General features: G+C 40.7%; 1 protein-coding gene across 2 annotated transcripts in view; it reads right to left on the bottom strand.

The window, feature by feature from the left end:
- The window catches only part of rbfox1 (RNA binding fox-1 homolog 1), a 344,384-nt gene extending 332,728 nt beyond the window's left edge, over window positions 1–11,656 (bottom strand). Inside the window, exons 1-2 of one of the 2 annotated variants that reach the window (XM_061885348.1) lie at window positions 11,557–11,656; window positions 6,232–6,272 (exon numbers count right to left, since the gene is read on the bottom strand). In XM_061885348.1, coding sequence (XP_061741332.1) covers window positions 6,232–6,272; window positions 11,557–11,581 — 66 coding nt within the window. In that variant the 5' untranslated portion in view covers window positions 11,582–11,656. Of the gene's footprint in view, window positions 1–6,231; window positions 6,273–7,896; window positions 8,047–11,556 lie in introns of those variants that run through there. The other variant, XM_061885350.1, reaches the window with a different exon arrangement.
- Window positions 11,657–12,613: the final 957 nt, after the last annotated feature.

Below are 12,613 nucleotides of genomic sequence, written 5' to 3'. Positions count from 1 at the left end.
CTGTGAACGGTGCTGGAAAAAAATGTCCTCTACAATGCGTGACGTCACGCGCACGCGTCATCATACCGCAACGTTTTCGCATGATACTTCCGCGCGAAATTTAAAATTGCAATTTAGTAAACTAAACCGGCCGTATTGGCATGTCTTGCAACATTAAGATTTTATCATTGATATACAAACTATCAGACTGCGTGGTCGGTAGTAGTGGCCTTTTGTGATGCCAAAAAATATCGAGGGAACCATAGTAGTTTCAACTAGATACGTGCCTGTACTTGATATCATTACAGTGGATGTCAGGTGTAGATCCACCATTTTAACGCCGGTGACCTACGGTGTGTAGTGAAGCATGTTTAGCTATTCCTTATCCTGCAGGGATGATACTTGTAAGAAACATACTTTATTTGTCGCCATGAAGGCAAGGATTAGTGATTTAGAAGTAGATACAACACTGCCAACGGCGGATGGACGTGGACCATGAATTGATTAACATGGACCCGACTTAAACAAGTTCAAAAACTTATTCGGGTGTTACCATTTAGTGGTCAATTGTACGGAATATGTACTGTACTGTGCAATCTACTAATAAAAGTTTCAATCAATCAAAAAAAGTTTACACGCTGGGATTTCTACCATTGTTGCTGCTTCTCTGGATCAACTAGCCATGTCTTAAAGAAACTCTTCCTAAGGGCGTTTCAGTGTTCTAACTTCACCTTTATCTTTAGTCTTTAAGCCAAAAATGCGTCCGTTCTCCCTTTTTTGTCTTCACACTGTCTGCTTGCAAGTACTCTGTGATTGTGTGCCGCTGAACATGCTCCTCTGCTCGTAAAACCAGCAATGTCACGACATGACTTCGACGTGGGGGAAGGGAGGTGGATGCAGGACCGGTACGTTTCAGAGACGGTAAAGTACTGAAAATGATTCATTAGTATCGCGGTACTATACTAATACCGGTATACCATACAACCCTAGTTTATACACATAGTATAGAATTCAAGATGACAATTTACCACAGGTTTGCACACACGTATGACATGCAGACTGGACCCTGGCCGAGAGTTAGTTGGCGTCCGAGTGTGAAGTTGGCTCTCTTGGTTGCTTTGTTGGGTCTGCTCCTATCTCAAGCCATGCACCCCCCCACCCCAGCAGGCGATGGCATGGAACACCACAGAGTCCACCACAGTGTGTGTGGGTGTTGAAATTATGTTTTTGTTTGGGTTGTTTGTCTATGCATGGTGCAATCGTGTGTGCGTAATAAATATTATTGGTTAATAATTTTGTTGTTATACTTTTGTAGCTGTATGTATAATTGGCATCAGCTGGTTGCATCAGCTCTGCTCTGTAATGTCCTTTGTGTTGTTTTATGTTTCCCTCTTACACACGTTTATGTTTATTAGCGACGGCAAATACATCAAGGCCGCGGAACAGAGACACACTATGGGCTTATACACACACACACACACACACACACACACACACACACACAAAAAAAATATACGCCACACATACACCCCCCCGTCCCCCAATCCAACACCCTCGACGCAAATCCCGTAGGGGTGATGAATGGATGGTCAGCGCCTGAGAGCTGCGGTCTACCACCATGACGAACTACTTTCCCTCTGTTGCTAGATATCTCAAGATGTATGTTGTAATATGTATATATGCTTTGCTATGGAGGTTTTTTCTCACTCCGAACTGGGCTCCCCTAGGAGCCCAGTCTGAAATGTATTTTTTTACTCATCCTTCCCCAGCGTTTACCTTTTTCCCATCTTTTACGGGGCGCCTTATGGTGACCCATCAGCGTTCTTGTTCTGTAACCGTGTACACTGTTTGTTTGTCTAATCTTGAACAGGTTTTAGCTGAAAACAAAGTTCCGTTGTACTTGTTGCAATGACAAGAAAGACCTACCTAATAAAGACCTACCTACCTATGTGTGCTATGATTATGAGTTTTTTTTCCCCAGTGGCCTCAGTCTGGACCCCCTCTCCAGGGGCCCAGGCTTACACTATATTTTTTTTATTCCCCCACCCTCTCCCCAACCTTTACCTGTTTCTCACCTTTTTTTGTAAGGGACACCAGAAGTTGGCAAACCCGTCAGCGATCCTGTTCTGTCACTCTGTAATGTTTGTCTACTCTTGAATTGGATAGATAGACAGACAGACAGACAGACAGACAGACAGTACTTTATTGATTCCTTCAGGAAAATAAAAATTGTGCTGAAAATCTTGATTTCCCCTCGGGGATTAATAAAGTACTTCTAATTCTGACATATAGGATAAACACAATATCATAGCTTAATTTCTATAGATGTTCTAATTCATCCCGGTCATTGCATTCTCAGGGCATTCAATTGATCGCAACTGGACTGTTTAACTTGTCTCAGACGTTTCGATCCACTTAATGACAGTAGGATTTCTCAACCTTGAACTTTAACAGCCACATTAAGTCAATAACATGAAACACATTGCCAGAATCAGAGGAATGATGTATGAATCAGACTTAGAAAGTCTAGTCCACGCCTTTTGTCTTCAGCAGGTTAGACTACTGTAGTGGACTTGTCACTGGACTCTCTGAAAGAGCTGTAAAACAGCTGCAGTACCTCCAGAATGCTGCTGCTCGAGTCCTGACTAGAAGCAGGATATAAGACCATAATAGTCCAGTGCTCAGGTCACTGCACTGGCTTACTGTTGCTCGGGGAATCTATATTATAACAGCTCTCCTTATATACAAGTCTTTTCATGGTCTTGTGCCAAAGTACATCTCTGACATGTTAGAATCAGGACAAAACATGGTGAACCTGTTTCAGTTTTCTGCTCCTACAATTGTGCAATTGTACACAAGTACAGGATTGCAGTATCTAAAAGGCTAAAGTTACGTTTGTGTCCTTTTACCCAAATATAAATTTTTTTGGTACCCTATTGGATTTTGTACTTTCAATATTTAATACTGTTACATTACGGAAAATGTATTTTGTATACATTTCTATTTCTAAGCATATCCGATAAAGCTAAACGTTGAAAATACTATATTTAGTGTTTTGTTCTTCAATCAGTTAATATAAACATCTTTGACGTTAAAGATGTTTTAGAACATAATAGCATAAAATACATGAAAAACAACATCACAGCTACTTTGCTGAGTAACTAATTACTCTTAAAATAAGGTAACTGAGTAAAAACTCAGTTACTTTTCGGGAGAAGTATTGTGTAACTTTAATTACTTTAAGGTAAGATGACCAACACTGCCAACTGATTGATTGAAACTTTTATTAGTAGATTGCACAGTACAGTTCATATGCCGTACAATTGACCACTAAATGGTAACACCCGAATAAGTTTTTCAACTTTTTTAAGTCGGGGTCCACATTAATCAATTCATGATACTACTGCTTTACAGTGGGGGGAATCAAACACAGCATAAAAGTATAATTTTTTCAACTAGCACTGACAAAAAAACGGAACTAAGATAGTGACAATTCCATGTGGCGGCCATCCTGGTGAGCACGTCATCCTAACTTTCTAATTTCCTGACCGATTTCCATGTGGTTTACTGTCAATATCTAAGAGTGTGCTTTCAATGCAACACTTTTAGTTGATAAAAGAGCCAAAAAGAACGACCAGTGAAATCGTATTACCGGCTCAAAGCGCAGTCTTGTGTATAAAGTAGTGAGTCAAGTCCCTACCTTCACAATAACAATCAAGAATCTGGGTTTAACATGGTAGGTGGAGCTCCCCCTGGTGTTGTTGTTATGGCGGTCATTTAAATTATAGAAGTATTTTGTGGCAACCTTGTCCACTTTGTACTTTGTATGCAAAGGCGTACTGTCCACCTTTGTCAGTTCGCAGATTTTCTCGATGGATGGTATTTATTTATGAATAATTTCTTGGTCTGGTTCCCTCTTACTTCTATTCTTTTAGGTGTAAAGGTTCCAGTCGCTACAGTTTGCAGCCACAGGACATCCTTGGTGGGTTTGTTTCTTACGATTCTCACTCAGGTGTGAATCAAAGAAACTATTGACAAACACTATGTGAGAAAATAAAACAATTTAGAACACTTTTGTTGTATATGTCAAATTGAATAGATCAATGCATATTTAAATTGCACTTTATTAGGGAAACACACACTAAACCGTGCCTATGAATGACATCGACACGGACTTGAAAATTTCAAGCCGATGACTTTGGACTTGGGTCTTGTCTTGACCTGAGACTTGCACGCCCTTTACTTGAGACTTAATAATAATAATGGATTCGATTTATATAGCGCTTTTCTATCAACTAGATACTCAAAGCACTCACAGAGAAGTGAGAACCCATCATTCATTCACTCCACCTACACAGGGGGGTGGTAAGCTACATTTGTAGCCACAGCTGCCCTTGGGGTAAACTGGCGGAGGCATGGCTACAGCCCCTCCGACCGCCACCATCATTTTACCACTGGGAGCAAGGGTGAAGTGTCTTACAACGGCAGAAACTTGGATGGCCAGCGACGGGGATCGAACTTGGAACCGGCAAGTATGGCCGCTCTACCCACCACGCTACGCAGACCCCTGGACTTGAGACATGCGATTAAAGACTTGAGTGTTGTGTTTTTAGTGTTTTCCTGCCTTCTCCTTTGTCTGAACCTGTGCTCTTAGTGATTCGTTCTCGGCGAGGGGCAGACCTTGAGGCAGACCTGCTCGAAATTAGCACACCGGTATTTAGGCTCGTCACTGTCAGCTTGGCCTCGCCGGTTATTGTCTCCAGTACTCCTGTCGTGCATGCACCTGCGTCACCAGAGCTGGTATGTTTTCGCTCCTTTGTACTAAATTCCCTAACCTCCTGTGTGTTTATCTCCTAGTCCGCCTGAAGTCAAGAGGATAACTTTTGTTGGACTCTTGCCCTGCTCCGTGTGCCCTGGCCCTTTCTCCTGCCGACTGCTGAGGAACCTTTTTTGTCCAGATTTCATGGTGTGCGTTTCTGCCCCATTGCACTTAGTTAGCCCTCTTTGTCTAATTAATTTTTTTCATTTTTGTAACTACACCCTGTCTCCCGTCTCTGCATCCTGGGGTCACCCCCCACTTTACCAAGGCGTTTTGGCACTGCTGCTGCCCACTGCTCCCCTCACCTCCCAGGGGGTGATCAAGGGTGATGGGTCAAATGCAGAGAATAATTTCGCCACATCTAGTATGTGTGTAACAATCATTTGTACTTTAACTTTAACATTGAGACTTACTTGAGACCTACAAAACACTGACTTTCCCCCCACCTGCGTGGCGCAGTTGGGAGAGTGGCTGTGCCAGCAATCTGAGGGTTCCTGGTTCAACCACCACCTTCTACCATCCAAGTCATGTTTCTTGTGTCCTTGAGCAAGACACTTCACCCTTGCTCCTGATGGGTCTTGGTTAGCGCCTTGCATGGCAGCTCCCTCCATCTGTGTGTGAATGTGTGTGTGAAGGGGTGAATGTGGAAATAGTGTCAAAGCGATTTGAGTTCTTTAAAAAGGTAGAAAAGTGCTATACAAGTACAACCCATTTACCTCCAGTGTTTACTGATAACCATTATTAGCAGGTAAACAACTGATGGGGGCCTGCTACTACGCAGCTCTGCGCGGTGGTGGTAGGGGGCTGCAGTGACCCCTCTACTACTAACCAATTGCAACAAGGCAGGCCTGTTGGGGAAATTGAACCGTTTGGCCAGCAAGAAGAAGAATGCAGATTTGCCCTGCACACAACCTTGACATTTATGCAATAATTTATCATTTTTAAAAAAGCCCATGCAATGAGCAGGATAGGGCTCGAAACAACAAAAAGAACTGCTGTACACAAATAACCAGTCACAATCACATTCATGCGCAAAGTGTGAACTGAATCCCCGCTGGCTGCATGTGACTTAAGACCGCGGTCTGAACACCATATTGCACATAACACAACAACCCGAACTCAAATAACATAAATCAATTTACCCCTGCAGGGGCCAGCGATGCTGAACAGTCCTCACAGAGCGCAACCCTAATTAGCTCGCTAATACAGCCACAGCCAGCTGTGAGTAGTTGGCTCCCTGCTTCAACGCCCTAATGTTTTGCCGTACAGTGGCTCGATCTCGGAATAATGGTATGAGGTCTTCAGTTTACGATTTTAAAGAGATGAAAGCAGAATGGCTTGAATAACGCCACCCAGTTGGAACATTGTTTGTATCAGACTGTTTGGGCATACACTTCTGACACACATGACAACTTAAAGCAGGCTGGACTTACCCTCAAGGACTCTTGCTCACAGTTCATTAGTGGACTGGAATCTACAGGAGAAAACCAGACAATTACCGTCACTGTTGAATCCAGACAGACCACAATATTCAAAAGCATACAGTGCATCCAAAATGTATTCACAGTCCTTTACTTTTTCCACATTTTGTCAAATTGTGTTAACTCTCAAGTTGTGTGGTTATCAACTGTTAGGTTGTGTTTAATTTCCCCAGATGTTTGCCCCAACTTGAAAAGGGCCTTGGTCCTTAAAACGCAAAAACTCAAACCAGTTCATTGTAGAGATAATTAGTGGGTGATTAGGTTAATAAACTTAAACAAAGTAAAACATTGCACTATTTTGAGTTTAAACTATTAAATAAATCACAGCACTGTTTTAGGTTAAACTAAGTTCATTAATCACACACGTGTACCAGTAAATATACAGCTTAAAGACCCAAGTAAAAAGTAAATAAGCAACTTAACTGAATGTTTAAACATAAGCAGAAGCCAAACATACAGTGGGGCAAAAAAGTATTTAGTCAGCCACCGATAGTGCAAGTTCTCCCACTTAAAATGATGACAGAGGTCTGTAATTTTCATCATAGGTACACTTCAACTGTGAGAGACAGAATGTGAAAAAAAAATCCAGGAATTCACATTGTAGGAATTACAAAAAAAAAAAAATATTTGTAAATTATGGTGGAAAAAGAGTATTTGGTCACCCATTCAAAACTCTTTCTGATGGAAGGAGGTTTTGGCTCAAAATCTCACGATACATGGCCCCATTCATTCTTTCCTTAACACAGATCAATCGTCCTGTCCCCTTAGCAGAAAAACAGCCCCAAAGCATGATGTTTCCACCCCCATGCTTCACAGTAGGTGTGGTGTTCTTGGGATGCAACTCAGTATTCTCCTTCCTCCAAACACGACGAGTTGAGTTTAAACCAAAAAGTTCTATTTTGGTTTCATCTGACCACATGACATTCTCCCAATCCTCTGCTGTATCATCCATGAATCCATTTTGGTATAAACTCAACTCGTCGTGTTTGGAGGAAGAATAATACTGAGTTGCATCCCAAGAACACCACACCTACTGTGAAGCATGGGGGTTGAAACATCATGCTTTGGGGCTGTTGTTCTGCTAAGTGGACAGGACGATTGATCCGTGTTAAGGGAAGAATGAATGGGACCATGTATCGTGAGATTTTGAGCCAAAACCGCCTTCCATCAGTGAGAGCTTTGAATGGTTGACGAAATACTTATATTCCACCATAATTTACAAATAAATTATTTAGAATTCCTACAATGTGAATTCCCGGATTTTTTTTTCACATTCTGTCCCTCACAGTTGAAGTGTACCTATGATGAAAATTACAGACCTCTGTCATCATTTTAAATGGGACAACTTGCACAATCGGTGGCTGACTAAATACGTTTTGCCCCACTGTAAGCATCCACTTTGCCTTTGTTAATACTTCAAATTGATAAAGCCACTCAAAGTTCAGATAAACACAAAGAAGACAGTTTGTAGCTCAAACCAAACATTTCAAAAGAAGCATTAACAAATGTTCGACTTGTCCAGGGTGTACACCGCCTTCCCAAAAGGGACAAGCGGTAAAAAAATGGATGGATGGCATTAACAAATTTAGAGCTATAGCATCCAAGTTAATTTCCTACCAGTTGCGTGTGACCAAGAACTAAGGAGTCTTTTTGGGTTTTTTCTTCTTCTAGTTGCTTGCTTTGTTTAATCTTTTGTTTCTCTTACTAACAGGGGTTTCCTTCTTTGTTCTCCAAGACCACATGCTGGTCTTTCGGCAAAATGGCCGTCCGTGTCACCTGGCAGGAAGTTTGGTGAATTGTGATGTGGCTGTGTTTCGCTGCCCCCTGCAGGTCTGGAGGGGGACAAGTGGATATTTTGAATGACACTGCTTCTGTCTTCTGTTGGTTGACTTCACACCTCCCACTTGATGTCTCGGTTTTTGAACCCAGAGAGGTCACAAGAGTTCTTAAAAGTTGATGTTTACATTTGTTCTTCTAGAGGTATTAGAACAATAGTATGTCGTACATCTGTGTGCAAAATTGAAAAAGGGATTTTTGTGGGGGTTTTCTTTGCTGATCCTCATACTTGCCAACCCTCCCGGATTTTCCGGGAGACTCCCGAAATTCAGCGCCTCTCCCGAAAACCTCCCGGGACAAATTTTCTACTGAAAATCTCCCGAAATGCAGGTGTAGCTGGGGGCCACGCCCCCCTAGCTCCATTAAAACCTGAGTGACGTGTCTGAGAGCATGTTGACATGCAGAGTTTCAAGCACTCTTCATTCTCTAGCGGGTGACATTTCAAATGATGCTACATTAGCAGTGCTGCCACTTTTTGTAGCAACGCTTTTGCTGCATAAATGTTGAACACATTCCCGCTTGAAGGCAATCCACCGCCGAACGGTGGACCCCTTTGCGGTTTTTCTTGGGAATGAATTCTTCCTCCATTTGTTACCAGATTCGCACTTTCTCTCTCTCGTATCACCACCCGCGCCACTCCGCTAGCATCACAGCTAATGTTACCATGTCGCTACCTCTCTGCTCCGCGGGAGCGTGTGACGTTGCACGCGTGACGTATGTAAAAGGTACGCTTGGTTTATGTCTCTGTGAGGAGAGACAAGAAAGAGTGGGAAACGCATGCAGTGTAATGCCCGCAGTTAAAAGCAACTGTGTGAGAACGTATACTCGAATATCACGATATAGTCATTTTCTATATCGCACAGAGACAAACACGTGATATATTGAGTATATCCATATATCGCCCAGCCCAAATTTGATCTCACCATTTGTAGCACCCATTCCACGCCGTATAAGCCAGTGGTACCGCTCGGTAGTTGCATGTCGTTAAACCATTTTACCGCCGGGATAGCTTCCGGTGACAGCCGACATCGTCTCACAAGATGTTGTTTTTCTTAAATATCCTTCTTGAAAATGGCCTTGCTAATATATATCTGATACCTAATCAACATTTTTGCTCTCCTTCTTTGTGAGTACCGGAGAGTTTTCTGTGGCTTTCTATGGCTCGTATGGCTCCGGCGCCACTTCCTGTTTTCGCAACTTGTGATTGGATACTCACTTGGGACTCCCAAGTGAGTATCCAATCACAGGATGCGTAAATATGAGGGCCAACCTAAAGGCCTTACTGATAACTACTCATGATCTGATTGGTTATCGCTAGAGATTTCCGATAATGACTTTTTTGCCGATATCCAATATTCCGATATTGTCTAACTCTTAATTACCGATTCCGATATCAACCAATACCGATATATACAGTTGTGTAATTAACACATTATTATGCCTAATTCTGTTGTGATGCCCCACTGGATGCATTAAACAATGTAACAAGGTTTTCCAAAATAAATCAACTCAAGTTATTGAAAAAAGTGCCAACAAAGCACTACAATATTTATTATTGAAGTCACAAAGTGCATTATTTTTTTAACATGTCTCAAAACAGCAGCTTGGAATTTGAGACATGCGCTCCCTGAGATAATTCTGAAACCCACGACAACTATGGGAAATACTATACTTTGACTTTCACAAAGTGTGTTATTTTTTTTTAAACATGCTTCAAAACAACAGCTACAAAAACAATAAAGGCACACAGCTTCAGTCTAGAACAGTGGTCCCCAACCACCGGTTCATGGCTCGATTGGTACCGCGCCGCAGAATTTTTTTTTATTACTATTATTTATTGATTTTTTTCGTATTTTTATTTTGTTTTTATTTTTTTTATTAAATCAACATAAAAAACACAAGATACACTTACAATTAGTGCACCAACCCCAAAAACCTCCCTTTTTCATGACATTAAAAAATAAAATAAAAACATTGGTACAGCATGGCAACATAAACTAGCTGAATTCTGACTGGATAAAAACTCTATAACATAAAAACAACAGCGCTGGAAGGAGCACAATATGACATTAAGACGGGGGTCGGCAGCCCGCGGCTCTAGGGCCGCATGTGGCTCTTTAGCGCCGCCCTAGTGGCTCTCTGGAGCTTTTTCAAAAATGTACGAAAAATGGAAAAAGATAAAAGGAAAAAATATATATCTTTTGTTTTAATATGTTTCTGTAGGAGGACAAACATGACACAAACCTCCCTAATTGTTATAAAGCACACTGTTTATTCGAGGAGTCAGCAATGCGGTGCCCGCGGGCACCAGGTAGCCCGTAAGGACCAGATGAGTAGCCCGCTGGCCTGTTCTAAAAGATAGCTCAAATAGCAGCACTTACCAGTGAGCTCCCTCTATTTTTTATTTTTTATTTTTTATTTACTAGCAAGCTGGTCTCGCTTTGCTCGACATTTTTAATTGTAAGAGAGAAAAAACTCAAATAGAATTTGAGTTGTTTATCTGTTTCAATATATATTTATTGTGACAAAATCATTAAGATGATCAGTGTTTCCACAAAGATAAATATAATTAATTATTAATAATAACATAGAGTTAAAGGTAAATTGAGCAAATTAAGTGTGTATCAAACTGGTAGCCCTTTGCATTAATCAGTAACCAAGAAGTAGCTCTTGGTTTCAAAAAGGTTGGTGACCCCTGGTTTATACTAAACATGATTCACTGATTCAAGTATTTGGCGAGCGCCGTTTTGCCCTACTTATTTTGGCGGTCTTTGAACTCACTGTGGTTGGTTTACATATACAACTTTCTCCGACTTTCTAGGACGTGTTTTGGGCCACTTCTTTTTCTGTCTCATTTTGTCAACCAAACGTTTAATATTGTGCGTGAATGCAAAAAGGTGGGGTTTGTTGATGTTATTGACTTGTGCATATTTGGTCCCTGCATGACTGCAAGCTAATCGATGCTAACATGCTATTTAGGCTAGCTATATGTAAACATTGCGTAATAATGCCTCATTTGTAGCTATATTTGAGCTCATTTAGTTTCCTTTAAGTCTTCTTAATTCAATGTATATCTCATGACACATTATTTGTATGTAATATGGCTTTTAAATTTGTTTTGCGGCTCCAGACAGAATTGTTTTTTATTTTTGGTCCAATGTGGCTCTTTCAACATTTTGGGTTGCCGACCCCTGCATTAAGAGAATATGAATACTCTTTAAAGAAAGTAAAGATAAAAAACTAGTTTTATCTTCATTTATGATCATGATTTCTGGTTGTGGTAGGCCAGCAGAGAAGGCCTTGCTGGCCCTGACGGCACACCACTGATAAAAACAGACCATTTAAAACTATTACCACATTAGTTTGGCGACATTACGATTAAAAGCACAGTACTGGAAACACATGATTTGAAAATGCAATGTTTCGTTGCTTCTTTCCTACCTTTTATTCTGTCTCCGTTCTCCATCCTCTTTCTTTTCCTTTAGGTTGGCATTGACACTAATTGTTAGCACCTGCCTTGGGTTTATTGATTAGCTTCTTCAACTGTTTCTTCCCCTAATCACTCCCCTTTATATTGTGGTCTCATCCAGCCTTTAGTTGCTGGGTCTACGATATATTTCCCCTTTTATTCTTGGTTTCACTTCGCTTGAGAGGTTTACCTCGTTTAAGACTCGGTGTTCGCCCTTGGCGACTATTCATTCTTTTTTTTTCTTTGGCTCCACGCTTTACTAGTGTCTGAGTTTTTGTCCTGCCTTGAAGAATCAAAATAGACTCCTTCCTGCACCCTGCTCCTGCTGCTTTCCTGCTTGTCCTTCTGCATCCGAGAGAACGCAACCAGAACGTAACAAATGCAGTGTTTATGATTTTTTACAATTATTTTTTAGGATCCAATTACTTTTCCCCGGTGCTTTAGACCTGTGGTTCTCAACCTTTTTTCAGTGATGTACCCCCTGTGAAAATGTTTTTCATTCAAGTACCCCTAATCAGAGCAAAGCATTTTTGTTTGAAGAAAAGAGATAAAGAAGTAAAATACAGCACTATGTCATCAGTTTCTGATTTTTTTAATTGTATAACAGTGCAAAATATTGCTCATTTGTAGTGGTCTTTCTTGAACTATTTGGAAAAAAAGTTACAAAAATGACTAAAAACTTGTTGAAAAATAAACAAGTGATTCAATTATAAATAAAGATTTCTACACATAGAAGCAATCATCAACTTGAAGTGGCCTCTTTGCGGATTGTAATAGAGATCCATCTGGATTCATCAACTAAATTCTAAACATTTCTTCACAAAAAAAGAAATCTTTAACATCAATGTTTATGGAACATGTCCACAAAAAAATCGAGCTGTCAACACTGAATATTGCATTGTTGCATTTCTTTTCACAGTTTATGAACTTATATTCATATTTTGTTGAAGTATTATTCAATAAATATATTTATTAATGATTTTTGAATTGTTGCTCGTTTTAGAATATTTTTTAAAAATCTCACGTACC

Source organism: Nerophis ophidion, linkage group LG23 (assembly GCF_033978795.1).
Source record: "Nerophis ophidion isolate RoL-2023_Sa linkage group LG23, RoL_Noph_v1.0, whole genome shotgun sequence".
NCBI classification, from domain to species: domain Eukaryota; kingdom Metazoa; phylum Chordata; class Actinopteri; order Syngnathiformes; family Syngnathidae; genus Nerophis; species Nerophis ophidion.
Note: the sequence above shows the minus strand (reverse complement) of the source record. Positions and strands in the feature narration are given on the sequence as shown.